Source organism: Pyrus communis, chromosome 8, assembly GCF_041283825.1.
Source record: "Pyrus communis isolate YQ-2024b chromosome 8, ASM4128382v1, whole genome shotgun sequence".
Taxonomy (NCBI): Eukaryota; Viridiplantae; Streptophyta; class Magnoliopsida; order Rosales; family Rosaceae; genus Pyrus; species Pyrus communis.
The window spans coordinates 23,095,258-23,123,008 of NC_142572.1; the positions used below are offsets into that span (position 1 = coordinate 23,095,258).

The following is a 27,751-nucleotide window of genomic DNA, read 5'->3' on the forward strand; positions in this document are numbered from 1 at the left end:
CGAAGTGATTTTTAATTATTAATTTTTACTTTCTACACACTTACATTTATTTTTCGTTTCAAAATAGGACAATGATAGTAAAGGTAGGGCAAACATGTATGATAAAAGCTGTTCTCTTAAGGAAGAGGATCCACTCATTCTTTTCCCCACTCAAGGGGCCAACGTCGACAGTACTGTTATTAGTACTAGGACAATGCTATTTATACATTATTTTTATCCTACACACATTATTGTTAAATTTTTTTATCGTTGATCTTCTTTAATTAATTTGAAATGATGAGCCTAAATTTAACAAAGGTGTGTGATGGACTTTGTGGCGAAATCATTCATCTAGGTAGCCTAGCAATCTATGTATAGCTAGTCGACAATCTGGACGTTACAAGTCATCATATCTTGTTTTGAAAGAAACTGCATGCATGACTAATTCTGGGCACACAATATCGAGTCACGAACTGAACATATGGCCTTGGATGGCGCTCAATTTGGAAATTAAAATAACATTCGAGTCAACTGATGTACCAACCCTAATTAACTTTCGGTGCTCAGGATTATTGAATCTGGCTTCATCTGCCCTTTAAGCCCTAAACATGTACTTATCCCAAATAGGACAAATAAACACGACAATAATATGCATGTATGCATGTATATATGTATATATGTATGCTTGCATGCATGCATGTATATATGTATGCATGACAGATATTTTGGTAAGAGTATCCAACTATCTTAGCTGTTACATTGAGTGAAACTAGCGCTACGTGTTAGATTTTTTTGGTACAATACAAAAAACAAAAACAACCAGACAAATCTGGGTCTAGCAGCCTCTTATAGTTCTTCCTGAACAATGACAACCATACTCCAAAGAAGGACCAATTTCTGCTAATTTATCTGCAACATAGTTCCCTTCCCTATAAGTATGCTGAACCCTAAATTTGCCACCATGCATTTCAGATTTACAAGAAGCCACCAAGCTAAAGACAGAAAACAGAGAATCACAAGCTAACTTACTAAGCATATCCACTGTAATTTTTATAATCAGATTCAATAACATATAAGAAGCGCTACGTGTTAAAAATGATTGAACCTCTACCATTCTTCTCTCCGGTATACGTAGGCTGGAGGATGTAATTCAACATGGAACGTTGAAAATGTGGCAAATTAGGATCTCTCACTTTGTTCATTGAATTTTGGAAGATCTTGATCTCCCTCCCTGGTCATTGAAATTATGGAAGATTTTTCATTGTCAGCACAGCAGTTGCTGAAATGAGGCCACGTGTATAGTGCATGAACACGCGCGACGATGGAATGCAACCAAATTCATGGAATAAGATCTTCTTCGAATCCTCTTTGTATGGATTCAGAGAATCAATCAATCGTATTCGTTCATTGTACATCGTGCGGCTAGAAATCATTTAAAATTTTTAATTTAAAATTAAAGATAAATAGTACTTAACGAAAACTAACTGCACGACATACAATGAATGAATACAATTGATTAATTACTAGATCCCCACAATGAGGATCCGAAGAGAATCTTGTCCCAAATTCATCTCTATCTTCTTATGTTCCAGATGTCAACAAAAATACAAAATATCGATACGTGCCAAGTCTTATATATTGTAAACATTGCCAATCATTTCCCCCACAAAAAAATAAAAATAAAAAAAGGGCAACGGGAGGCTACCAACCTTCCTTTTTTTTTTTTTTTTACCTCTCCGCATAATGTTAGAGATACAAAATTTTTAAATCAAATTGTATAAATCAAATAATGTGGTTGTTAATAATTAAATTATTAATTAAATATCGATTAATGTGTTTACTTCATATTGATGATACATCATTTAGTGTACAAATTTTATCTGTAAATTTAGTCTTTATAGCGTTACTCCATAAAATTTGTTCTCCCTAACATAATCATTTTTTGTTTCTTATCATTCTCATTTTGCAACTTTTAACAATCATTACACTTGTGTATTTTATATTTATATATTTTGAAGGTAAGATTTGTGAAAAAATTAATCAAATTTAAAATCGTTTGATATTAAGTCAATATTATTAAAAACAATTAGTGTTTACATAATTGGCGACTATTATATAATTAAACGATTTTAAATTTTGTTAATTTTTAGCAAAATTAAACTTTAAAAGATCACCCAAAAAAGCAACGATACACATCATTGTACAAGACTGCAGGATGAGAATGAACGTCTCAAGGACAATATGAAAATATTCAAAATAGAAAGTTTCAAGTGGTGTATTGCCCTAATGAAGAAGAGTTGTATTCGAATTAGAATAAGATGATGTTATCGACACACCTATTTTTTACACATTATTCTCGATTTTCAGTTGATCGGGATTGCATGAAATTAAACAAGATATATGGAAAAATTAACAAGAATATATGTAAGGTATAAGGAGTGTGTGAAAAACACTACATTTTAAAATAATAATCTCACTATGTGGAATAAAAAGATAATAACAAATAGAAGAATTAAAAAAAACTGCCACCACTTCTTCCTTCCCTACCCTGCACTTGAGGTCAGAGGGATGATTTTAAAACAATGCTGGGACACCCCTAGTTAAAGACGTGCGTGGCTAGGATTCAACGAGTCCCTATCGCCCAACCAATTACGAGGAACCCAGACTTATCAACGGCCAGAGTTTCCCCAACGGCTCTTTCCATAGGCGGGATCCAACGGTGGAAGACGAACTGGCGGTTGCCGCCCAACAGAACAGTGCCCGGTCTTGGACCAAGTTGTAGCCGACCGCAACGGCTGTCTGTCAAATACCAGAAATCTAATAAGATACAAATCTTTAAATATTTTATAACACGTATAAAACGTTAAAATACAAAATAAAAAAAATAAATGATTAATTTCAGTTTATTACCTTAAATTTTCTTGATTTGCAACTTTTGGTACATGTTTTTTTTTGTCCCAGTTTGATACCTAAAGTCATAATTCTGGAACATTTTCATACATCTGTTAAGTTTTCTGTCAGGACCTCCGTTAATTGATAACGTGGCACTCACGTGAACAATGATTAAGCACTACATGTCAATGTGAGCCATGTGAATATTAAAAAATTAAAAAAATTAAAGTTTTTTCTTTCTTTTCTAGGCGTCCTACTTCCCTCAGACCTTCTCCCCTCTTTCTCCCTCCATTATCTCGTTTGCACCCACCCTCCCCGCACACCCACCATCTACCTTGCTCCTCTTCCACCTATATGGGTACGACGCAGGCCTCGATGCTGAACGGTCTTAATCTTGAAGCCCATGGTGACGGTGACGGGTTCGGGGGTTTCGAATACGGCGACGATCTGATGGGAGGAATTGGGTGAAGATGGTGGAGGAAAGAGAAGGGAGGGGAGGTGAAGAGGGTGGGGGTAGGTACCGTATAGAGGTTGGGTGGGTGCAAATGAGAGAAGGGAGGGAGAATGAGGGAGGGGTCGGGAAGGTTGAGGCAGGATGCTCAGAAAAGTTTTTTTTTTTTATTTTAATTTAAATATTTTTTTTAAATTCACGTGAACCCATATTGACACGTGGCGTTCAGTTATTGTTCATGTAGGCGCCACTTCATCAGTTAACAAAGGTTTTGATGGAAAACTTAACGGATGTATGAAAGTATCCCAGAATTATGACTTTAAGTACCAAATTGGGACGAAAAAAACTTCATGTATCAAAAGTTGAAAATCAATAAACTTTAGGGTAGTAAACTGAGATTGATCCAAAAAGGAATAATGTAGCCATTGGGGAGGAGAGATATTTTAGTGTGACTGGAACACAGAATTGTACATTATGTATCATTATAGAATATATGTGTTAAAAAATTAATAACCTAAAAAATAAAATTTCTCACTATGTATATAAAAATACGTGATGTATCATTCATATTCCGATTACAATAAAAAATTTCTCCTTGGGGGAGCATCGCTCTATAAAAAGGAGGTAGAGGTACAAAGCTAATTCAAGATTCCTCGAGGTAACGCAAAGTACTTTGAGATCTCTAATTCTAACTTCTATGTTAAGCTTAAAATTCCTATCTCGAATTTAATTTGAAATTTTCATCGTCTCTTGACGGCCTAAAATTCTTATATTTGATCAGTTTGTTTCAACTCGACGCGAGTTCAACTAAAAAGTATTGATCTAGAGAAACATTTTGATTTTGGTTCCTTGATTTCTCGTGATCGAAATCCTTTTTTGGTTCAGATTTACTGTAAATTTTTCTCAAACGTTTTCTTTCTTTTTTGTCACCAAATTTCTACAGAAAATCTTGCATATTAATCCAAGATTTTCACGGTGGCATATATTTTTGATTTTGTGATATATTACACTTCAGAAGAGCTGCAATTTTTGGCCGTGGAAACTGGAAACTGTTGTTGTAGAACAATCAATCTGTGCCTGCAAGCAGATGGAAATGATGAGAAGAAGCTCTGAAAATCTTGCTCCCATAAATTACAACATCCATGGAGGTCTCCTCCAAGCTCCTCCACCTTGTCTTTCTGTGTTCAACCACCACCGCTACCAACATCTTCAACAAGCGCAAAGGCAGCAGCACCAACACCCACCTCTCCTTCCTCTACCGGTTCCCAACAGACCACCTTTCCACCACCAGTCTCTGCCGTCTCTTCCGTTGCGTACTCGCGGCGCCTCCCATCCTCCCGCCACCAGGAAGACCAACAACATGATCACCAGAAGCCAATCTCTCACGCCGAAAAAGCCGAAATCGTCTAAGCCCTCCAAGAAAGAAGAAGCTAATAAGCATGACTTCAAAGCGATAACCGAGTGTTCGGTCATCGCTTCCACCAGCCCTTTAGGGCCCGATCCGAATGATCTTCCCAAAGATGTTACTAGGGTTTTATCATCATCCATTGGTAAGAGTCTCGGTGGCCGCCGCGGTCGTGGTGTGGATAAGGAGAAGTTTTCAGGTTACATTTTCACTCTCTCGCCGCCTCCGAGTAGCTTGCCTCTGCCGAGGTTTTCTCTGCAGCCAAGGCTTGGTTGCAACGCTGAAGCTGCAGCAGGGGTTGACGCTGGAGCAACCGACAACCTCTGCCGTCTTCTACGTCTCCGGTGAACGGCTGAGGTGGTTGGTGCTGTTGTGTTGGTAATTGGTGATCAAGGTTTGGTTTGTAGGTGTCATTTGTCTAAATAAAGGCTTGTGACAGGGTTAATTCGTGATAATCAATTTATCATGTAATCCTCTCCTCCTTTCTCCTTGAGGAAATTTATGATCTCACCACCTGTATTTTTGAATGGGGTGCACAAAAAATTACCCAAGGATGTTTTTCTTTTTTCTTTTCAAATTTGTTTTTCCTTTTGTTGGTCACCAAGGAATAATGATAAGAAGGTTTTATGACTTGGGAGAATGCCCTAAGGATGTTTCAAGTTTTTTGGTTGGGAAATTAGTCAAAATGATTGTTTTTCGGGTTCTAATTACGAAAATGAGTTGAAAATTAGAGGATATGACAAACAAAATACGAATAGTACTTTGTTAATTGAAGTGAAAGAGAGCATTACAAATTCGTCGAGGCGACTAAATAACCTATAAAAAATTACCCGAGGATGTTTTTCTTTTTTCTTTTTTCTTTTTTCTTTTCAAATTTGTTTTTCCTTTTGTTGGTCACCAAGTAATAATGATATGGAGGTTTTATGACCTAGAAGAATGCCCTAAGGATGTTTCAAGTTTTTTGGTTGGGAAATTAGTCAAATGATCGTTTTTCAGGTTCTAATTACGGAAATGAGTTGAAAATCAAAATATACGACAAACGAAATACAAATAGTACTTTGTTAATTGAAATGAAAAAGAGCATTACAAATTCGTCGAGATGGCTAAATAACCTATAACACTACATTTTGACTAACTTTTTGACAATAAACGAGTACAAAACTTCTATATATATATATGTATATAGAAAACTAAAGTAAATCCTAATACTTAACGAGCAACAAAATATAATATTTTTGGCCCACAAGAAAACCATAAATAATAATAAAACTAATTTCCAACACCTTCATCAAACTCTTGTGGTGGTATACGACATGTGTTTTCCAACAATTAGATGTGGATACAAGCCCTAATAGGCGGACGCGACAATATATGCTTTGTTAGATGGACAAGACAAGGAAAGCGAGTAATTCAAGTGAGTGAGCAATTCAAGCGAGCGAGCAAACAAGCAATTCCAACAACCAACAGTCAAACATTAGATTGTGACAAACGATCAATATATAACTAGATACTCAATATCAGTCGAGTGGTCACCAATTCAAGCGCTCCATTAATAATTGTGGTGGTCAGTAGCAGATCTCAGTAGCAGCAACCAAATCCGTCACATGCCACATACCCCCCAAAATGAACCAATTTTTCCTTCTCTTCGTTTACTTCATCGTAACCAAACTTATCAAACGGAAACCATACCAATCTTTGCCGAAAACCATAAACTAAAATAATAAAATCTAATCTAACAAAATGATCAGTTTTTGAGTACGACATCTATTTTCTATGCTGTCAATCTTTAAATGTTAGATCAATCGATATTTGAATAACATATCATCGATATGTAGTTTTGATCCACTTGAAATTTGATTCCGATCGTTACAAAAACTCTAACAGCACATACATGTGGAGTATTGGGGATAACAAAACTTCCACCACCTGGCTTAATCTATTCTCATATCCAAACAAGTTATATTTATTTTGATTATCCCCAAAGATGAATTTGAACTATATTATTGCTAGTCTATTATGAGGCTTAATCTACTTCCCCAACCTCTTAATGTAGGTAATAGTGTTTCTTTAAAAAATAAAAATAATAAAAAAACAGCGGAAGCAAAACCACATAAGGTAAAGAATTTGCATTCACTCTCTCTTTTTTATTTATTTTTATTTTTTTTAATTTTTTATTTTTTGAAATTGCCATTATTAACGGGTAGGGGAAGGGTTACAATAATTTGAGGAGAAAAAGTTTCGAACCAGAGATGCATGGGTAGAAAGCAATATCCTATCTACTAGGATATTAGACCATATGTAATTTGCATTCACATTTGATGCTAAAGAGAACGATATAAAGATTACTGACTCTATCTATAACCAGTGTTTAAATATCAGTATCTGTGCAAGTATCGATATGCAAATTTGTGAAAATATCAACGGACATATGGAATATTGATATCGATATTGGTTACTTTCATTGGACATGATGGAAATTTAAATAAAATTTTAGGGATTATCAAATATTGGTTTGGATGAAATATAAAAATTTCTCCAATATTTAGTAGATGTGTCCGGAACTACCAATGACATGTCGATTTTAGCCTAAACTTATAATTTTCTCCGATATGAGGTAATGTTTAGACTTCACTCTCCATTTCTATATCTTTGTTTGATTTTTGAATTTCTCTGGAAATACTAATCGTATCGAAGAAATTTTAAATAATGCCTATAACAAAACAGCCAATACAAGGCATAAATCTTATAGCTGACAAATCTGGTTCGGTATGACAAAACTTGGATCGCACAGTTGATAAATCTTAAATATACACTCAATACAAGGCATAAATCTTAGGTTTGTTAGGAACATGTCAACTATCAAGGCCCACACTGTGATCCCATAATCTCTTACAACCTCCAACGCATCAATTCTCAGTAAACTGGTGCTGGCAATTGGTGCACACATAGAAAGTAGTTGCCCCTTCATCTGCCGATCTCATCTGGATACGTATTAATGAAAGAAGACAAGGCAACATAAAAGATAATTAGATGACTCCAAAAAGAAGAAGAACAGATACTTAGATGATTGAGCGATTCTAGCATACCTGTCGGGAGTAATACGTATGCTCGTTGTGGCCGCATTTTTCACATGCTTTAGCATCTGTCTGTTTACGAGAAAAAAGTAGCATAAGAAAAATGGGAGATTGAAAGCACATTCCCAAACAAAAACCACAGCTTTATTTGAAAACCAAAAAGCACATCTACCTTTTGCAATTGCACCTTCTCTTCAGGAATTATTGATATGCCTAGATCTCTTCTAATATCCTGCAACAAGAACACACATAGAGTAATAACTTGGTGCTGTGATGCCAAAAGAGATATAAAGTTCGACGTTATTGATATCAGTTCAGATACAACAATCAGATCCAACATTTGAGTGTAATCTTTAACTAAACTTGCTGCTTGCGTCTATTTTCATATCTAAGTGAAGCTAAGCCCTTCCACATTCCTAAGTGTGTGAGATGGGCATGAGAACATATGAAGGAAAAGAAAAAAACTGTCCGACAACATCACAGTTCATGTTTTAGTGTACACAGAAGCACACACAGACGAAGACTAGAACGATTATCCACACATAGAATCTATATAAATATCCTACAATCTACACATATATGACAGGCATCAGCAAGATAGTTTTGGGCATACCTCAGCAGTGACTTTGTAAGATATTTCTCTTCCGGATATCTCTGAAGACAATCGAAATCACATTAGGAATTTACAAAACTAAGGAAAGGAAATATTAAGTTACATTTATAGGGATTTATGAACCTACAAAAATATTACGTATCTATGTCACAGAAAAATATAAAGCCCGAGACATGGCATGATTTAAATTCTATAGCGGTTAGAATATGAAACACTTCCAAATGTAAACTCTTTTCGAAATCGAGCATATAAAACTAAAATACAGCATGGATTCATAATTTTGAAACTAGAAAACAGATTAAAGATGCAAAAGTTAACACGAATGGCCGAAAGCTTAAGTTTGCTCTACCTTTCACATTTCGCTTCAACTTGCACAAAGGGCATTGAGCAAACTTAGTTGAATTCAAATTTAGCATACTCCCACACAAGTCGCAGAACAAGAAATTGCGACCTTGGGAATATGCCATGAAATGCTTCTCGGACGCACCGTTAGATATTGTTGTTGCACCTGCAGTTAGAGCTTTAAGCATTAGCAAAGTCAAACCCAAAACATGCCACTAGTTCAGTTGAGCATTTCATCAAACAGTTACCGGGCAACTTAATTTTGTCCAAAAAAATCAAATTGGCATCTTAATTCATATTAATACAAACCCAACAGCGAATTCAACAAATCAAACTAGAAGCAGCTACTGAAAACACCGAAGCATTAAAATTAAACAGTGAAAGAAGAAATTGAACTTAAAATTAAGAAAAAAAACATACGAGCAATCGTCGTGAGGGGAGTCGGCGATGGAAATTCCGTGATAAAACCCTAAATCCCAACTTGTAAGCGGAATCAAGCTGAACCTGAACTCCCAAAACCCACCGTCTGCTAAATCTTAAACCCTAAATATCTTTATTAATTTATAAAAAGTTGGGCTGTAGCAGGCTTAGTTTATAGGTTGGAATTAGTTACTGAAGGCCCAAAACTATCTATATTTACGGCCCCTTTAGCTTCTTTTATATTCACTTTTTGTTGGATATTTTTAGGGGCGACAATTAGGACCTGTTTGATATCCTATTTAATTTTTATTAAAAAAAGTTAATGAAAATGGAAAATTAATGAAAATGGTTTGAAAACTTTGAGTTTTAATCAAAAGTCATGTAATAATTTTATTTAATAGTTAGTACAAAGCCCAATATTAAACAAGTCCAATTAAAATAGCCCAACTATAATAACATACTAATTACTCGGTTTTGCCCCTGACCTTTTTGGGTTCTATTAGTTTTTTTTTCTATTAGTTTAGTCTTGTCAAAGAAAACTAGACCGCCTTTAGTTTGGGAGATGATGGCAAATCGAAGACGAAGAGAAGACGACAAAGACGAAGCATGAGTCGGACTCCACAATGAGGGGCAGCTGGGAGGCCTTCCCCGATATCTCGAAGGCTTTGCGTATTGGGGGGACCTTTCAGGAGTGTCGTTGGTCTTGGGTACCGAGATCGGCCAATTTGGCGGCGCATGTTTTGGCGTCGAGAAGTAATCTGGAGATGTGCGGTGTGAATTGGGTAAACCTCCCTCCATCTTCGCTGGTCCGTGTTCTTAACAAGGATGGGTTACCATGCCCCCATTAATTTTTGTTTTGGCCTGGGCGGGGGAGACCGTATCTTTGGTATGGGTCTGCTGAGTTAATCCCCCTCCTGTGCTTTTGATTGTGGTTGCCTTTGTGGCTTGCTCTGTTTGTGCTTCTGTTGTTTGTGGCTTCGGCCCGTTTTAATGGAAGCAGGTTTTCAAAAAAAAAAAAAAAAAAGACGAAGCATGAGAACACGGTGGGATCCAAGTTTTGGGTGTGAAGGTAATTTTAATGCTGATGCGATGAGGCGGTGGTGTGGTACGGCGGTGAATCACATCCATGAATTAAACTGGGATTATTCTAAGTGTGATTTCATGGTGGATTCTAACTTTTCAAAATTACATTTGGGTGTGATTCCTGCTAGTTTAATTTCAAGTTTTGGGATCCAAGGTTTAATTTTGGTTGTTCATGCTGATTTTAATGGTGATGCAATGTAGGGGTGATATGGCTTGCAGCCAGAGATGTTAAAAAATAGGGAAAATATGGTTGGGAAGGTGAAGGAAGCATAATTACTACACTTATTTTACTATACCTTTATTTATTTGTTTTGTGGTGGGCTTGCTTTGCTTATATTATCAAGATAGAGGACGTGTATAATGATTTCCATGAGACTTACTTGGATGACGAGTCTGTTTAGCAGTTCTCATTTTAAAATGTACAATTAGTAGTAGAATTTAGAAGCTTGTCAAATTGAATAAAGTGTAGCATTTAATTAAGCATTTTACTTAGATTTTGGCACACAGAGGTTGAGAGAGAGAGCAAGAGAGAAGTCACCATTTTTTTGGTTGAAAAACGGGGCTAAAAGCAAGAGCCCAACACAAACCTACTCAATAATAAATTTAGACCGAGACATCCCAAGTCGGTTCTCACGGAGAGAAGTCACCATTTCAAATGGGGTTCTCATGTCTTTGCTCCAATACAAAATTAAAAAATAAAAATAAATAAAATTGAATATTTATAATGTATTTGTTGAACATGAGTCGAAAAGTGTGATTACATATTCTTGTTTGTGATTTGATGGAGGTAATCTTGTATTATTTATGGAACTTCTCAAAACAAAACTAAAATAACTTACACTATTTTTGGAACTACTGCAAAATAACCCATATTATTTATGAAACTACAACAAAATAACTCATACTATTTATGGAACTGAACCAAAATAACTCACACTATTTATGAAATTGAACCAATATGACTCACAATATTTCTCGAACTACTGCAAAATAACTCACACTATTTCTGAAACTACAACAAAATAATCCACACTATTTATGGAACATAACCAAAATAACTCATACTATTTATGAAACTAAACCAAAATAATCCATACTATTTATGAAACTAAACCAAAATAACCCATATTATTTCTAGAACTAGAATAAAATAACCAATATTATTTCTGAAAATGAACCAAAATAACCCACACTATTTCTGAAACTGAACTAAAATAACTTACACTATTTCTGAAAGGGAACAAAATAAACACTATTCTTAGAAATATAACAAAATATAACACACACTATTTCTAGAAGGGAAGAAAGTAAACACTATTTTTAAAAATACAATAAAGTAACCAATACTATTTTTGAAATTGAACCAAAATACTGCAGGCTATTTCTAAAACTATCGCAAAATTACATTCCAAGTTATTCCTACCATTTCAAAATTTGTAGCACGCCACGAGTTTCATTTGCGGATTCCAAAACGATTAGTAGTTATTTTTATGTTTACACTTCAAATTAATAATAGTGTTAATTAATTAAATTAACTTCCAATATTCACTGACAACTTTCTCAGAAATGAAAGGTTCATAGCAATGGATGATGACACATAAAAAATGAATGTTGAAAGCCATGTTGAAGTCACTTTTTTCTCTCTTTCTCATCTGCTTTTTCTATATTCTTTTTCTTTTCCAAATTTTGTAATTGAAGAAGGTGGATGGTAGTTTGGTGCTGGTCTATTAATGGTAGAGATTTATTTTCCTTTCTAGTTTTATGAAGAAATGGGTGCAAGGAATTGGGCTTTTTGGTTTTTTCCAGTTCCATGGAAAATAGATTCAGTTTGAATGTCCTCCTCCTTGATTCAATTGCATAGCTTTTCTCCTGTTCGTTTCTTTTTAATTCTAGTTTTGAAGATTGGATTCAATAATTTGGGATTTTTTTTCTTCTCAAAGTATGGTTATTCTCCAAATCTGAATCTAATTTGGACAAGTAAATTCAAAGACTGATATATGCACCAAGAATGAAGGAAGAAAAACCCAAAAAATGAAAGGTTTCAAAACTACGCTTCCTTGTTCTTCCAGAAAATTTTCATTGTGACCGGAACACGGATAACATACCACGTGTTTTTATATAAGTGGTGGAAAATTTTATTTTTTAAGTTATTAACTTTTTGACATATATATCCCACCATTTGTATAATGACACGTGGTGTACCACCCTGTGTTCCGGTCATATTGAAAAATCTCTCTGGTTCTTCAGCCATTCTTTCTCCCGTTGAAAGAAAAAAAATATGGGCACGTTAAATCCAGCCGCACGATCTCATCGATGGTTGAGCACATCATCCCCATTTTGTGGCTAAAATGGGGATCCCACTCTTTAAAAAACCTGCACTAAAGTCTAAGTTTTCTTTATGTTGGGGTAATTTTGGAAACTTATTTTTGTTCCTGTTGGGCTATGAAATCCAGCCCCATGTAGAATTGGAGGCCCATGTTCTTATGATTAGTTTTGAGGTGCTTTTGGTTAAAGAAAACTTTTGAGTGGTTTTTTTTTATTAAAATAGTCTTGGTCTAAGTCATTTTCATTAAAACTCTCCTTTTATTATTCCTCAAAACATTTCTTAAGAGTCTCACTTGAATTTTTTTTTTTTTTTTAACTCAAATTTTGTTGGTATGAGATTTATAATTGACAAACATAGTATATAAAGTGTTAGAATCTAAAGGTCTTCGCCTAAGTAGGTCAAAGATAGAGTATATGAAGTGCAAGTTTAGTGCGAACAGAGATTCAAATGAGTTAAGGGTGAGGATTAGAGATCAGGAAATACCAAAGAGCGATTGTTTTTGCTACTTAGGATCTATCTTGCAAAAGAAGGGGGAGTTGGATGAAGACCTCAACTATAGAATACAAGTTGGATGAATGAAGTGGAAGAGTGCATCGGGTGTGTTGTGCGACCGTCGTATACCACTAAAGCTCAATGGAAAATTTTATAAGGTGACAATAAGGCCAACAATGCTTTATGGCATGGAATGTTGGGCAATGAAGCATCAACACGTACATAAAATGAGTGTAGCGGAGATGAAAATGCTTCATTGGATGTGTGGACACACGAGAAAGGATAATATTAGGAATGATGATATTCAAGGTAAAGTAGAAGTACCTGAAATTGAAGGAAATATGAGAGAAAATCGGTTACGGTGATTTGAACATGTGAAACGAAGGCCTAGATGAAGACCAATGAAGACTTTGGAAGAGACTTTAAGAAAATACTTGGAGTACTTAGATATAATGAAAAACGTGGCACAGAACCGAGCGTAATCGTGTTCTAGAATTCATACAGCCAACCTCACTTAATGGTAAAAGGCTTTATTGTTGTATGAGATTTCTAATTGTTTTTAAAGAGAATAAAAAATAAAAAAAAAACTCAGCTACAACGACTCCTTGGTGGAGTGGGAACTTCTAAAAGGGAGAAAGTGGGGAGAGAGAGAGTATGAAAAAGAAATAAGAGAGACAAAAACTCAGCTACAACAACTCCTTGGTGGAGTGGGAACTTCTAAAAGGGCGAAAGAGAAAGAGTAAGAAAAAGAAATAAGAGAGACGAGAGAGAAATGAGTGGTTTTGACTTCATCAACTCTAAAAAACACTTTTGATGTTTTTAAGAAATAAATTATGTTAGGGTATGATATTCACACACCATTTTTTTACTTCTTTCACATCTTTTTAATTTTTGATTTTCGAATTGGATGAATTGAAGAAGATGAAATGACATAAATTAACAAGGGGTGTGTGAGAAGTAAAAAAAGGTGTGTGAATAACACACCCCAACTAATTTTTAAGTTGATTTTGACTTCATTTTTTAAAGAGTCCTAAACCCAAACGAGTATCCGAAATCCAGAATCTAAAATTTGAGAAGTGATAACTTGCTTAAAAACTAAAAATAAAAAATTCTCAAACTAAATATGTGGAGTTGTGAATGTCATCGTTATATAAACGAGTTCCACATATTAATGTAGAAAGATGATGTGATTGATATCCGACTCCTGCTGCTCAAATCCATGAAAATTCAAGTGCAACCACCACTTTACTATGATTTAAATTTATACTTTTCCTTCCTTTTGTCCTTAACTTGGACCCCAAGTAACTAAATCTTTTTATTTATTGAATTAGTTGCTTTCTTTATCCAACGGCTCAAATTAAAAGCTACAAATACGGCAATAAAGTTTCCGAGAAAATGCAGTTAGAGAGCCGATTTGTTTGTTGAGACGCCAACTAGTTATACAGCTTCTGCATTAATTGGCGGGAAATGAACACTTCTCTCCCTTTTTGCTATCTGCAAACTTCACTTTGTCTGTTGGCATTCAAGAATGGAGGAAGTAGAGCTTTCCTCCGACAAGTTTTTGGACGGAAACTCGCTTCCGAAAATGGACAAACAAACGAACCCGAGCAAGCTGCGCAGCGTGTCGCTCATCGGACTTTTCGCTGCTGCTGATAAGGCGGACTATTTGTTAATGTTTTTGGGAAGTGTTGGGGCGTGTATCCATGGTGGTGTGCTTCCTGTGTTCTTTGTTGTTTTTGGTCGTATGATCGATTCGTTAGGGCATCTGGCAAAGAATCCGCAGCAACAGTCTGCCCGGGTTTCCGAGGTAAGATCAAACGTTTCAGACTAGGTTTTTGCAATCCTTTTTGTGCGATGATGTTCAGTTTCGAGATATGTATGTGAGGTTACCCTTTTCTTTCATTTGCAGTATGCTTTGTACTTGGTATATCTTGGACTCGTTCTCTTCGCATCAGCATGGATTGGTACGCTTCGTAAACTTCAATTCTCGAATTAGTTATACGAGCATCAGTAGTAGCAGACATGAGTGTAGCCAAGTTGATTAAGTATGAGTATCCTTGTTGACGCTTTAATTTTCAGGTGTAGCATTCTGGACACGAACGGGGGAGAGGCAGACAGCGCGTTTGCGAATGAAATATCTCCAGTCAGTTCTAAACAAGGACATAAATTTTTTCGACAATGAAGCCAGAGACACTAACATTATTTTCCACATTTCAAGTGATGCAATTCTAGTGCAAGATGCAATAGGTGACAAGGTAATCCGCAACCAAATCCGTTGTGAAATCTCTCGAAGATGGTACCTAGAGTAACGTAATTTAACATTGGTCCTTGTATCTTCTGAATGCAGACCGGCCATGCATTGCGCTACCTTTCGCAGTTCCTTATTGGATTTGTCATTGGGTTTACATCAGTATGGCAGCTTACGCTTCTGACCTTGGCTGTGGTTCCGTTCATAGCTATTGCAGGGGGAGCTTATACTATAATCATGTCTACCTTATCCGAAAAGGGTGAGGCTGCTTATGCAGAAGCTGGCAAGGTTGCTGAAGAGGTACACTGTTCTCGGCAGTCCTCGTTATCTTACAAATCTTGCCTCTAATGTAACCTATTTTGGTCTCACATTTTGCATATACCAGGTTATTTCGCAGATTCGTACTGTGTACTCCTTCGGGGGAGAGGACAGAGCCATTGAAGCATACTCAACCTCACTGAACAAGGCCCTCAAGCTGGGAAAGAAGAGCGGTATTGCGAAGGGAGTTGGCGTAGGGTTTACATACGGGCTGTTGTTTTGCGCTTGGGCATTGCTTCTGTGGTACGCCGGCATACTTGTAAGGCATCACGACACGAACGGAGGGAAAGCATTCACAACTATCCTCAATGTCATCTTCAGTGGATTGTAAGTCCACTCCAAATTATGTGCGCATTTACTATTATCCGTTTCGTGATTAAAAGCAGACCTTTTTCTTGTGTAGTGCTCTAGGCCAAGCTGCTCCAAGCCTTGCTGCAATTGCGAAAGGTAGAGCTGCTGCTGGTAATATCATGACGATGATTGATTCGGATTCCAATTCCTCTAAGGCATCGGACAATGGAATAGTGTTGCCGAAAGTATCTGGGCAGATTGACTTCTGTGACGTTGGTTTCGCCTATTCATCACGACCAAACATGGTGTTTGAGAATTTGAGCTTTTCGATTGGAGCTGGCAAGACATTTGCAGTTGTTGGCCCTAGTGGTTCAGGAAAGAGCACTGTTATATCCATGATTCAGCGATTCTACAACCCCGTTTCAGGTATATATTATTTCGGGTCCTGTCTAATAACCATTTCGTTTTTTGTTTTGAGGTCTAAATCATAAACCACTTTTTGTCAGGTAAAATACTGTTGGATGGACATGAACTCGGAACTCTCCGACTGAAATGGTTACGAGAACAGATGGGATTGGTAAGTCAAGAACCGGCATTGTTTGCGACTACTATAGCCGGCAACATTTTGTACGGTAAAGAAGACGCAGACATGGATCAGATCATGGAAGCCGCTAAAGCTGCAAATGCACATTCTTTCATTGAAGGATTGCCTGATGGCTACAACACTCAGGCAGGAGAAGGAGGAACTCAGCTTTCCGGAGGGCAAAAGCAGCGAATAGCTATTGCAAGAGCAGTGCTGCGAAACCCAAAAATACTACTTTTAGATGAGGCCACAAGCGCTCTTGATGCAGAATCAGAACTTATCGTTCAGCAGGCACTAGAGAAAATCATGTTGCATCGAACTACAGTCATCGTTGCTCATCGGTTGTCCACTATCCGGGATGTGGACACAATCATTGTCTTGAAGAACGGTCAGGTTGCGGAGAGTGGCAACCATTCAGACTTGATGTCCAAGAAAGGGGAGTATGCAAATCTGGTGAGCTTGCAGGTACTGGAACATGTTAAAGATTCTGGCTTAGTATCTGGACATTCTTCGAGAGAATCCAGCTTTCGCGATACCACGAGTAACTATCCGCAGGAGGACAAGGCAACCACAACAAAACAGCAGAAGCCAAGTGATCAAAACAGCTCTGCATCAGTGTGGGAATTAGTGAAACTAAATGCGCCCGAGTGGCCTTATGCGATTCTCGGGTCAGTTGGTGCAGTTCTGGCCGGCATGGAAGCTCCTCTTTTCGCCCTTGGAATAACTCACATCTTGACAGCGTTTTACGGTCCTAGTGGCTCTCAAATCAAACATGATGTTGATAGGATAGCTCTCATATTTGTTGGCTTGGCTGCTCTTACTGTCCCAATATATCTCCTGCAGCACTACTTTTATACATTGATGGGGGAGCGGCTCACAACTCGCGTACGCTTATTAATGTTCAAAGGTTCTTCTCGACCTCAAAGATCAATTCATGTTTTCATTTCTCGTGTAATGCACATTACAAAATCAATCAAATCTGAGAACTCATTCTTGTTTCCACTGCAGCTATCCTTTCAAACGAAGTTGGTTGGTTTGATTTGGATGAGAATAACACTGGAGCACTGACTTCAACTTTAGCAGCAAACGCAACATTAGTGCGAAGCGCTCTAGCTGACCGTCTATCAACAATCGTGCAGAATCTTGCACTCACGGTGACTGCTTTCGCTATTGCCTTCACCTTAAGTTGGCGTATTGCAGCTGTCGTGAGTGCCTCCCTCCCTCTACTTATCGGAGCTTCCATAACTGAGGTCAGAATAAAAACAACCACGACATTGTTAAGAGCTGCATATTGTATTATTGTTTATGTTTCAATTGTTTTTATCCTGAATCCAACATATGTTTGGTTTTCTTGATCTGTATGCGCAGCAACTGTTTCTGAAGGGATTCGGAGGAGACTACAACCTTGCCTACTCAAAAGCAACATCCGTGGCACGTGAAGCAATTGCCAACATACGTACTGTTGCTGCATTTGGTTGCGAAGAACGGATATCACTCCAGTTTTCCTTGGAACTAAACAAGCCAAACAAGCAAGCAGTTCTAAGAGGCCACATATCAGGTTTCTGCTACGGTTTATCGCAGTTTTTCGCATTCTGTTCTTATGCGCTTGGCCTTTGGTATGCATCAGTACTAATCAAGGATAAAGACTCGAATTTCGGAGACATCATCAAGTCCTTTATGGTCCTAATAGTCACGTCACTGAGTATAGCAGAAACCCTAGCTCTCACGCCAGAAATTATGAAGGGATCGCAAGTGCTCGGCCCAATTTTCAGTATCCTAAAGCGAGAAACGGCCATACATCGTAATGATCCCAGATCAAATGTTGTTGCTAATGTCAAAGGAGATATAGAGTTCAAGAATGTGAGTTTCTGGTACCCTGCAAGGCCGGATATCACCATTTTCGACCATTTGAATTTACGTGTTTCAGCAGGAAAGAGCCTTGCAGTAGTCGGGCCAAGTGGTTCTGGGAAGAGTACAGTGATTGCACTGGTAATGAGATTTTATGACCCTGTTTCTGGTACGGTTCTAATTGATAGATACGATATCAAAAGCTTGAACTTGAAATCGTTGAGGAAGAGAATAAGTCTAGTTCAACAAGAGCCGGCATTGTTCTCCACAACAATTTATGAGAACATAAAGTATGGGCACGAGGAAGCATCGGAAGTAGAGGTAGTGACAGCGGCAAAAGCAGCGAATGCACACAGTTTCATAAGTCGAATGCCTGAAGGGTACAAAACTCAAGTGGGAGAGAAAGGAGTGCAGTTATCGGGAGGGCAGAAACAGAGGGTGGCAATTGCCAGAGCAATACTGAAAGATCCGTCGATTCTTCTTCTGGACGAAGCAACCAGTGCATTGGACACAGAGTCTGAGAAGCTGGTCCAAGAGGCTCTTGATAAGCTAATGGAGGGCCGAACAACAATCTTGGTAGCACACCGGTTGTCAACTATTCGTGATGCTAACCGTATTGCCCTGCTACAAAATGGTAGGGTGGCCGAAATGGGAAGCCACGAGCAGCTGATTGGAAGACCTGGTAGTCTCTACAAACAATTAGTTAGTCTACAGCAACAAAAGAGACAAGCGATTGATTAATTCAACGGCATTATATGATAAACTTCCTATGAATTTCTTCGATTACAAACTGTATAGTTTATATCGAAGACGTCGACTTTCGAGGGATGTACTAATAAAGACCACTATTGTCTGCTTTTCTATTTTGCAACTTCTGTATAAGATGGTATTGAATTGTGAACTGTGTTATACAGACATTATCCAGAAAGAGTTCGATGCAATACACGAGAAAGACGGAGAAATATGCGTGTTAGCAAAGCTAACTGTCACTTAAATACACGAACATAAGTCTTAAACAAACCATCTAAAGCTATCACATGAATCCCTAAAATGTCAGTACATACTATACATACACCACGGTTTGCTGCTTCCGCAAGGACTTCGAGTACAAAGGAGGTAGCGGTGAAGAAAGGTCGGCAGTCAGCAAATCATTTCATAAATCTACTTGTCACTTCACAATATGAAGCAAGCCCTCTGTCCCTTTCTCTTCTTCTTTTGCTTCGGTGGCTGAAGCACCACCTTAATGGCCACATCAAAAACAGCTTTCACATTCTGCAATTAAAATTTTCAAGGAATCATGTCAACAACGAGGGGTGAAGACATATGACAAATTTGGCATGAGGGAAGACAAAAAAGCATTCATACCTGTTGTGTTTTCGAGCTACACTCAATGTATGCAGGCGCTCCAATGAGTTTCTTCATTTCCTCTCCCTTTAGGCCAAAAAGAAAATCAAAGGTCAGTAGACCAACTTAGAAAGATATTATTTAGGTTTAGGGGTGAAGCAGTAGCCTTACCTGATCAGTAGTAATGGGAACTGCACCAGAATGGTCTATACAAAATTGTTTATCATCCCGAAGATCTGCAAATGAAAATCATAAAATTGAGCACCTCGTTCATCAAACGAGTAAGAAAAATTCTGTAGTAATAAGTGATAACAAGTGATAACAATAACGATCCAGATAATGATACGAAATGTTGACTCAATAACAGGAATAAAAGTGATAATTGCTAAACGACCAAGTAACCAAAACATCAATCTTAAAACAGTGCGGTATTGAAGATAATATCAAAACTAAGAGCTAGTATTCAATGCAGGCTCAAAGCAATTTAGAAGTAACTGAACCGTGACTCGGATCCTACATGGAAGAAATGGGAAGTTTATACCTCAATAGTCCCAAAAATTACCGGGACACTAAAGCATTAGATCAGACACCAGCACAAACATACATTACAAACGGGGTTGAGAAAAAAGATCTTACCAAGCTTTGTTCCAACCAGAATTATTGGAACACCAGGTGCATAATGGCGCAGTTCGGGAATCCACTGAAACGGAAAACAAAATCAAACAACTCATACACACTCCAAACATTGTTGCAAACACAGATACTAAGAAAGTAAACAGGATTGTAAAGAAGATTTGGAACCTTTTTTGCAACGTTTTCGTAGCTGGCCTTGCTTATGAGAGAGAAAGCAAGGATAAAGACGTCCGCCCCTCGATAGCTCAATGGTCTTAATCTATTGTAATCCTCCTGCCCTGTTAGAAAATGGTTATTAAACCTCCCAAAATACAGGGAAAAACAAAAACAAAATGAAACGAAATCGCATATATAACAGGGGAGTGAGAGGTAAAATCACCAGCCGTATCCCATAGAGCCAGGTTGACAGTACTCCCATCCACAACAACATTTGCACTGAAATTGTCGAAAACAGTCGGTACATAGTCCTGTTTTTCGATTACAACTACACTCTTAGTCAATTATACAAAAATTCAAGTTCACCTACACGAAATAGCACGATAACAACTTCGAAACAATCGAATTCTTCGGCTAATGAAACACAATACAGACACCAATGCATCATAATGTGGAGCATCAGAGATTTAACAACAATTAAGCATACTTAGAATCATCTTCGGAAAAATTAACGTTGTTCTTCAGCTAACTAAATCAAGGTTTGAACTTTAGTGAAATATAATCAATGTTTGAGCTTTGTGTATGATTATGCTAGCAGATAAGCACATACGACAAAATTCGGGAAATTGCCGGGGAAGAACTAAGAAGCAAGAACAGAAGCATACGAGCAAGCAATTTTACGAAAATGGCACTGACCGTGGGAAAGGTGTTGCTGGTGTAGGAAATCAGCATGCAGGTTTTGCCGACGGCGCCGTCGCCGACCGTCACGCACTTTATGAACCTGGAGGCGCTCATTTCACTTTTCAAATTTCAATGTTTCCACCTAGAGATAGAAGCAGCAGATCTCCGCCAGAAAATATCCTTTTCCGTCGCTTCTACTTCCTTCTGAGGTCACCAAGACGCCGTCTTTGCTAGCAGAAACCCTGATTCGGAAAGATGGTGTGGGAGTGGGAGTGTGGCAGGTGTGGGAGAAGAAATTGAAATTTGAAGGAGGGAGGACGAGGGAAGTCAAAAAGTCAAAATTGTGCTGGAAGAGCTGCTGGCTGACCTAGCCATTAGCCAAGCCGGAATTGGACCTTAGTGTTCGGAATTTAGAGATCAAATCATCTGGGTTACTAATTGATGTATAAAAGAAATCAGAATCGTTAGTTTTATGTGATGGGTTAGAAAAATAAGTTAATAGGGATCGTTGGATTGAATTTGTACGGCTCAGATTAATTAATCCCTAGGCTCCAGACATCCAATTCTAGCCAAGCCAAGCTTTTGCCAGCCGGCACACCTCCCTATGTTCCCTTATCTGTTTATCTTTTTACTTTTTGCTTTTGGCCTTTTTCTTGGTTCAAATTAAAAAAATAATAAAAAAATCTTGTTTTGGTCCAATTCAAAATTTAAATTGATACCTACAACAAAGTTCCAATGTACTTTCCGTTGTGTCTGCAGCATCAACAAATTGAGAATTTTGTTAATCAAATGTAGGGAATAAAGTCTGGTAATCACTTGTTATAATACAAATAATTAATTTTTTTTTTCAAGTATCTAATCATTTGGATGTGTTCTAAAACACTGAAAAATGCTCCAACAAATTTGCTCATGATCAGGTGACAATCTAAGATCTACGACCAAATTATGTTAATTCTCTGTATTTTGTTATTCCATTAGTATGCTCTCAAGTATCTGTAGTTCTAATCCGTATGTCAAAACAAGACGTTTTTCTATGGAAACCTTCATGAGCAATTGTTGTTTTTTAATGGTTTTTTTGCTTCTCTCTATCTATTTACATCCCAAAATATTTGGTGTCAAAACATTGTTTATTTCCTTATTTATTCGATGATAGAGTTGACTATCTAGCTGACGTCTATTGTATTGGTTATCAAAAACACATGTGATTTTAAAATACACAAATTCTAATAAAAGTATAAAAAAATAATCGATATTTGGCAAAGACTTTATTGGAATGACCTAAAATTTTAATGAAACTTTGGAAGATATTCGCTTAGTCGATTATCCATTATTTTGACAATCGTAAGATGTTCATCTAATCATTACTAGTGAGTTTGAGTAATTTAAGATGAATATACTGTTAACTAACTGAAATTATATGTGGAGACATCCACATTGTCCATTGTCGGTTTGAATCTCTCTTTCAATACTTTAAAGTAAAATATTGTTTGTATAAAATAGATGGATTAAGTGACTTGAAAATTGCAAATTGTTTAATGAAATCTAAACTTTGAAATCTAAACTACGGGACAATATTTACAAGTACATTATAATTTTAAGTTTTTTTTTTTTGTCGAACACCGTCATTGAGTTTTCTATTAATCTCTCTCTTTTCTAACATTTTTAATTTATCCCTTGTGGATAAATTTGAAAGTACACAAGGCTGTTTATTAGTTGAGGCAAGATTCGGCAACATATCGGTGTCAAATATGTAAAACTTATCCCTATAATTGTTTTTGTTACGAAATGTGCTTACGAGCTCTTAAACCAATTATCTGAGTGACACGATATTACCATGGTTGTGACTTGCATTGAATCGTCCTCTCCAATCGATATCCAAAAGCTAACAAGGGAAACAAGTTTTCATATTTAATGCCCAGACAAAAAATTTTACCTCTCTCATCCACGCCTTACCGAAGTTTTTCTTTCATTTGCTCTCTATCTCCAAACTTGGATTCTTCGTCTATTTACTTAACTAACCCTTCTTCATCGATCGTTAATGTCTATTGAACACTTTGGTTTTTTTAATTTGAAAGTTCTAAACTTTTCTAGTAGCTTTGATTAAATTATGGACCTTTTTATTGAGATTGAGAACTTAAGAAGCCCCTTTTGAATGTTACAACATGGTGGCCTCCCGTGGAAAAACGATGCATGGAAAGTACGTGATAACTATGGGCTACAAATTTATGAAAAATTTTAGTAGTATCTGTGCATGGTTTAAGTGGCGGATGTACATTGTGATTGAAATGGTCTCCGAATTACTCGAGATTTAAAAAATATACATGTGAAGGTTTTTCGAGAACCTTTTGAATATTTGGTAAGGATTTGTTTTGTGCCCATCAAGTATATGATGTGATGTCTGCTAGCATATCTTAACAAGTTGCGGCGAGAGCACTCAACAAAATCTCTCGATATCACTCGTCAGATTGCTATGACATATGTCAGTATCTGTTGATATGTACGTAATATGAGCAACAACAAATCACCAAATGTTCGACCAAATACCTCAATAAATAAATTAAATTTTTTTATACGCTTCTCGCTCTATTTCTATATAAAAACTTAAGACTTCCTTCCGCTACTGCATAATTTACAACAAAATTATTGAATGGTAAATTCTTATTTGCTTAATACTTGATTGTAAATTCAACCATCACATCATGCACTGAGTCATTGTACAATTTTCACACGATGTTGGGTGGTGACGTGGATAGGCAGCACTGTAGCCTGGTCGATCTTCTCCTGATCCTAATTGGAATCCTCAAATTGTGTTCGTTCATCATACATCGTGTAATTAATTTTCATCATGTACTATTTATATTTAACTTAAAAAAAAGTATTTAAAATAATTTTTAACTGTAAATTTTTGATGAACGAACACAATTTAAAAATTCATAAAATTCTCACAAAAAAGATAATCCTCATTCTATATCGAAAGGCAGTAGCTCTGACATATCCAAGATTAGTCACATTAGGTGTACCAAATCTTTTATTTGGCGGCAATTCCCTATTTATATAAAAAAAATGGTTTTATGGGTAGGTGGGTAAGCTTTTTGTATTAAAAAAATGACTTGGCCGTCAAATATTCAAATAAAAAGATCCCGGTCAACGTGTATCGCTCTGTGTTTGGTAATATATCTTGTGTTTTCTTTTGGATTTTGGTAACTATTGTAAGAGTAAACGTAACTCTAGCAATCAAGATTAAGTTAATAAATCATTATGGGATGATTTAGTAGTTAATGAAGAATTTTAGGTTTGTATTTTATATGATATGTTCTGAATTCGGTTCTTAAGCTTGTGAATCACACAATGGTGATTATGAGGAGACTGAAATATCTATGTGAGTCTTCTCGAATCTCAAAAGAGTGAACTACAGTAACAAAACCACCAACTGATCCCGTTTTTCTATTAGAATTCAAATGGAACACTTAAAAAATAACCCTTGTCAAACATCAAGTACATAATCTAGGATGCAAACCATGTTTAAGTGCTATATTGTTTGCAATTATTCAAAACCTCTTTTTATTAGACTTCTCTACACCAATTTAAATCATAATAGACGACTAACATACATTCTCGCCTCATATTCTAACTATTTCAATTAATCTAAAAAATTGTCACTGTTTTATCAATCAGGTAAACGTGATAAATTCACCAGCAAGCAGAACGTGGAAATTATGTAATATATTAGTCCTGGTGGCTCTCTGTTATTATATATAATATAGTTTTGAGCAGTCTCATATGCATATAATATTTTCTATGGAGCATCAGCATACCAGTTTAAAAAAGTCCAAAGCTTTGAAGTTAGGTTGAATGATGATCAAGAAGGGCTAACTACTATTGATTTTGTCATCTTCATTGTTCTTCCGAAAACTCAAGTTTATCGATGCACGATTCATTAGGTTCTAATTACCGAGGCAGTTGCGATGAAGTGCTTTTGAGCTCCACTTGTCCGTTCAAAACTAAGATGCCAGGACCAGCTCTTGGATGGCACGGACTAACCGTTAGTCCTCTAAGGCTGAGCCAGGAAGCTCGCCAGAAATCGGATAGCTTCGACATGTTTTCCCAGAGAGAGGATGATGAATCACCGTTGTCGAGGCCGGGTTGGCCGCTCTTGAGGATAGCTGCTGCCTCAGCGGAAACTATGAGTACTACTCCTATGAGAGAATTTAAATCCAGAGAAAATATGTCCGTGGTACAGTGGGTGATGATGGACCTGCCTAGCCGTCGATTTCTTTCGGTAAATTCACAGCCGCAGGAAGTTGATGAAAATTGCTTGACAGTAGCACCAACACAGCTTTCCGATGAATTGGAGATTCTTGTTGCAGAAATCTCAGCAGGTTGCAGGCTTTTCAGCTACGCAGAAATCAGTAGCGCAACTTGTCACTTCTCCGCAGGTAAATTAAGTGCTCGTTTGGGATTACTTTTGTAAGAAAAAACTTCTGCTCATAAGTGCTTCTATTAAAAATGCCTTCTTGCTCGCAAGAATTTAAACAATTGGTTTGTGAACAGAAAATCTTATCGGCGAGGGAGGGTGTAGCAGCGTATACAGAGGATGTCTCGAAGGAGGTGAATCGGTGGCGGTCAAGGTTCTGAAATCGTACAAGGAAGCTTGGGATGACTTTTTCTTGGAAACCAAGTTTGTGTCTTCAATTCAGCACAAACACATCACTTCTCTAGTTGGTGTATGTGTGGAAGATGGCAACCTTATTTTGGTCTATGACCTCTTTCCCAGAGGGAGCTTGGAAGGAAACTTGTACGGTAAGAAATTAGAACGAAGTGGTTATCAAACGGGCTCTAGTAATTTGAATTTCAAACGAAGTGCTCGTCACTTGTCTGAATTCGAATTTCATTTCATCTTAGTGCAGATTGCAGTGATGGATGTATACTCCCATGGGAAGTGAGATTCAATGTGGCTGTTGCAGTTGCAGAGGCTCTAACTTACCTGCACAATAACTGCCCTCAGCCGATCATTCATCGCGATGTTAAATCCTCAAACATTCTTCTCTCTGATGAGCTTCAGCCGCAGGTATAACATAATATGATCTGCCTGCCGTACGTTCATTATTTCACTTTCTTTCCAAATTGTACATTTTTGTGTTGAATCTCGAGTTTATGTTTTGCTTGCAGTTATCTGATTTCGGGCTTGCTACATGGGGACCGACCGATTCTGGTTACGTGATAAGTAGTGATGTGGTGGGGACTTTTGGGTACATTGCTCCGGAATATTTCATGCATGGGATGGTGAGTGACAAGATCGATGTTTATGCCTTTGGTGTGATTCTCCTCGAACTCTTATCCGGTCGAAAGCCGGTCGATGCCGAGGCTTCGAAAGGACAAGAGAGTTTGGTCAAATGGGTAAGTTTCCATTCTTTGTATGGTTTCAAATCCTGTACATTTAAATTTTGTGCATTTTCCGCATTGCTGATCTAAAGTTCTTTGATGCAGGCAAGAAATTTGTTAGACGTTATGGATCTTAAAGCATTGCTGGATCCAAAGTTAAATGGGGACTACGATGTTGCCCAAATGCGCAGAATGGTAATGGCAGCAGGGCTTTGCATAAACCAGTCACCTCGTCTTCGACCGAAAGCGTGCCAGGTACTGAAGCTACTAACGGGAGAGACGGACGCACATGAGTGCTTTAATCTTCATGCTGTCAAGTCGAGAGAGACGTGTTGTCGAGATGAAGACGACGACCTATTCCCGGAAGTCGGGTGGCGTTCAGTTTCTGCAATGTCCGATGCAAATGATGGTAGCATCAGCAGATCAAGTTCAACGAACACAGCATCTAGTGCAGAGAAACCACACCGGTACACGTTAAAGGACTACTTGTCTACACCTGACCATTATTGTTTAAGTGAAATTTCTTTCATAAACATGTAAATATACATACATACATATATACACACACACACACACACACATACAAACTAGACCGATGTTTTTCGTATGAATTAATCGATAAAATCAATTAACGAACTAATAAATCAGTGTTTAGTTGATGCTCATACAACTGTACAGTTTAAAACCGCTAGTGCTGCCACAAAAGATGGAAGAAACACACTAGAACGGAACCGTGTAGGACAATGCACATATGGCGGCCTCAGGCAACAATGTGCTTTCGGCCACTGCGTGCTACTTGTATGACATGAGACCTCGCTTTCAGTTTTAGACCTTTTAGACCCGCAACTGTTTTGTGACGGTGTCCTTAAAAGCCATTCTTCGTCATCAGTACCGTCGATTCTCTGTCAGATTTCCACACTCTGAATCTTCTCTCCCAACACTCTTTTCACCAATACTTTTGATCCCGTCTGATGTTGGACTGGACAAAGCTTGGTCACATTTTGAAGCAAGTCCTGGAAGTCCAGCAGTTGCCTTTGAACTAGGAGGTTGATTGGGTGCAGATCAACTTGTGCCCTTTCTGGAGTGATTTTTCAGTGTGACCGATACACGGGATGGTACACTAAGTGTCACTAAACAAATGATGGGATATGTGTGCTAAAAAGTTAATAACTTAAAAAATAAAATTTCCT

General features: G+C 37.4%; 5 protein-coding genes across 5 annotated transcripts; 3 read left to right on the forward strand and 2 right to left on the reverse strand.

The window, feature by feature from the left end:
* Window positions 1–3,904: 3,904 nt before the first annotated feature.
* Window positions 3,905–5,357, forward strand: LOC137716859 (uncharacterized). Its single transcript, XM_068456222.2, has one exon. It carries the CDS (start codon window positions 4,410–4,412, stop codon window positions 5,073–5,075), a length of 666 nt encoding a protein of 221 aa, XP_068312323.1. The 5' UTR covers window positions 3,905–4,409; the 3' UTR covers window positions 5,076–5,357.
* Window positions 5,358–7,440: 2,083 nt separating this feature from the next.
* Window positions 7,441–9,311, reverse strand: LOC137718606 (uncharacterized). The gene is made up of 6 exons (XM_068458157.2): window positions 9,177–9,311; window positions 8,764–8,922; window positions 8,415–8,455; window positions 7,974–8,033; window positions 7,814–7,873; window positions 7,441–7,708 (listed from the first exon to the last, which is right to left on the reverse strand). Exons 2-6 carry the CDS (start codon window positions 8,879–8,881, stop codon window positions 7,634–7,636), a joined length of 354 nt encoding a protein of 117 aa, XP_068314258.1. The 5' UTR covers window positions 8,882–8,922; window positions 9,177–9,311; the 3' UTR covers window positions 7,441–7,633.
* A 5,112-nt stretch (window positions 9,312–14,423) lies between these two features.
* On the forward strand, window positions 14,424–19,306 carry LOC137717947 (ABC transporter B family member 13). Its single transcript, XM_068457456.2, has 9 exons — window positions 14,424–14,884; window positions 14,987–15,041; window positions 15,157–15,332; window positions 15,425–15,625; window positions 15,711–15,970; window positions 16,047–16,360; window positions 16,441–17,424; window positions 17,526–17,767; window positions 17,886–19,306. Exons 1-9 carry the CDS (start codon window positions 14,606–14,608, stop codon window positions 19,104–19,106), a joined length of 3,732 nt encoding a protein of 1,243 aa, XP_068313557.2. The 5' UTR covers window positions 14,424–14,605; the 3' UTR covers window positions 19,107–19,306.
* Window positions 19,222–21,584, reverse strand: LOC137717948 (rac-like GTP-binding protein ARAC5). Its single transcript, XM_068457457.2, has 7 exons — window positions 21,195–21,584; window positions 20,722–20,809; window positions 20,511–20,620; window positions 20,346–20,409; window positions 19,881–19,945; window positions 19,731–19,796; window positions 19,222–19,637 (listed from the first exon to the last, which is right to left on the reverse strand). The coding sequence occupies exons 1-7, from the start codon at window positions 21,291–21,293 to the stop codon at window positions 19,539–19,541; spliced, it is 591 nt and encodes a 196-aa protein (XP_068313558.1). The 5' UTR covers window positions 21,294–21,584; the 3' UTR covers window positions 19,222–19,538.
* Window positions 21,585–24,994: 3,410 nt separating this feature from the next.
* Window positions 24,995–27,226, forward strand: LOC137718029 (protein kinase STUNTED-like). Its single transcript, XM_088699130.1, has 5 exons — window positions 24,995–25,615; window positions 25,731–25,979; window positions 26,087–26,247; window positions 26,349–26,576; window positions 26,667–27,226. The coding sequence occupies exons 1-5, from the start codon at window positions 25,105–25,107 to the stop codon at window positions 27,099–27,101; spliced, it is 1,584 nt and encodes a 527-aa protein (XP_088555256.1). The 5' UTR covers window positions 24,995–25,104; the 3' UTR covers window positions 27,102–27,226.
* Window positions 27,227–27,751: the final 525 nt, after the last annotated feature.

Coding starts and splice junctions, on each gene's coding strand:
- LOC137716859 (XM_068456222.2), top strand. CDS start 4,410: ATGGAAATGATGAGAAGAAGCTCTGAAAATCTTGCTCCCATAAATTAC.
- LOC137718606 (XM_068458157.2), bottom strand. CDS start 8,881: ATGGCATATTCCCAAGGTCGCAATTTCTTGTTCTGCGACTTGTGTGGG. Junction 8,456..8,763: donor GTTGAAGCGAAATGTGAAAG/GTAGAGCAAACT, acceptor GATTGTCTTCAG/AGATATCCGGAAGAGAAATA. Junction 8,034..8,414: donor CTTACAAAGTCACTGCTGAG/GTATGCCCAAAA, acceptor TTCTTGTTGCAG/GATATTAGAAGAGATCTAGG.
- LOC137717947 (XM_068457456.2), top strand. CDS start 14,606: ATGGAGGAAGTAGAGCTTTCCTCCGACAAGTTTTTGGACGGAAACTCG. Junction 14,885..14,986: donor AGTCTGCCCGGGTTTCCGAG/GTAAGATCAAAC, acceptor TTTCATTTGCAG/TATGCTTTGTACTTGGTATA. Junction 15,333..15,424: donor AAGATGCAATAGGTGACAAG/GTAATCCGCAAC, acceptor TTCTGAATGCAG/ACCGGCCATGCATTGCGCTA.
- LOC137717948 (XM_068457457.2), bottom strand. CDS start 21,293: ATGAGCGCCTCCAGGTTCATAAAGTGCGTGACGGTCGGCGACGGCGCC. Junction 20,621..20,721: donor GGCTCTATGGGATACGGCTG/GTGATTTTACCT, acceptor ATTTTCTAACAG/GGCAGGAGGATTACAATAGA. Junction 19,797..19,880: donor TTCCCATTACTACTGATCAG/GTAAGGCTACTG, acceptor TTTGGCCTAAAG/GGAGAGGAAATGAAGAAACT.
- LOC137718029 (XM_088699130.1), top strand. CDS start 25,105: ATGCACGATTCATTAGGTTCTAATTACCGAGGCAGTTGCGATGAAGTG. Junction 25,980..26,086: donor CTTGGAAGGAAACTTGTACG/GTAAGAAATTAG, acceptor ATCTTAGTGCAG/ATTGCAGTGATGGATGTATA. Junction 26,577..26,666: donor AAGAGAGTTTGGTCAAATGG/GTAAGTTTCCAT, acceptor TCTTTGATGCAG/GCAAGAAATTTGTTAGACGT.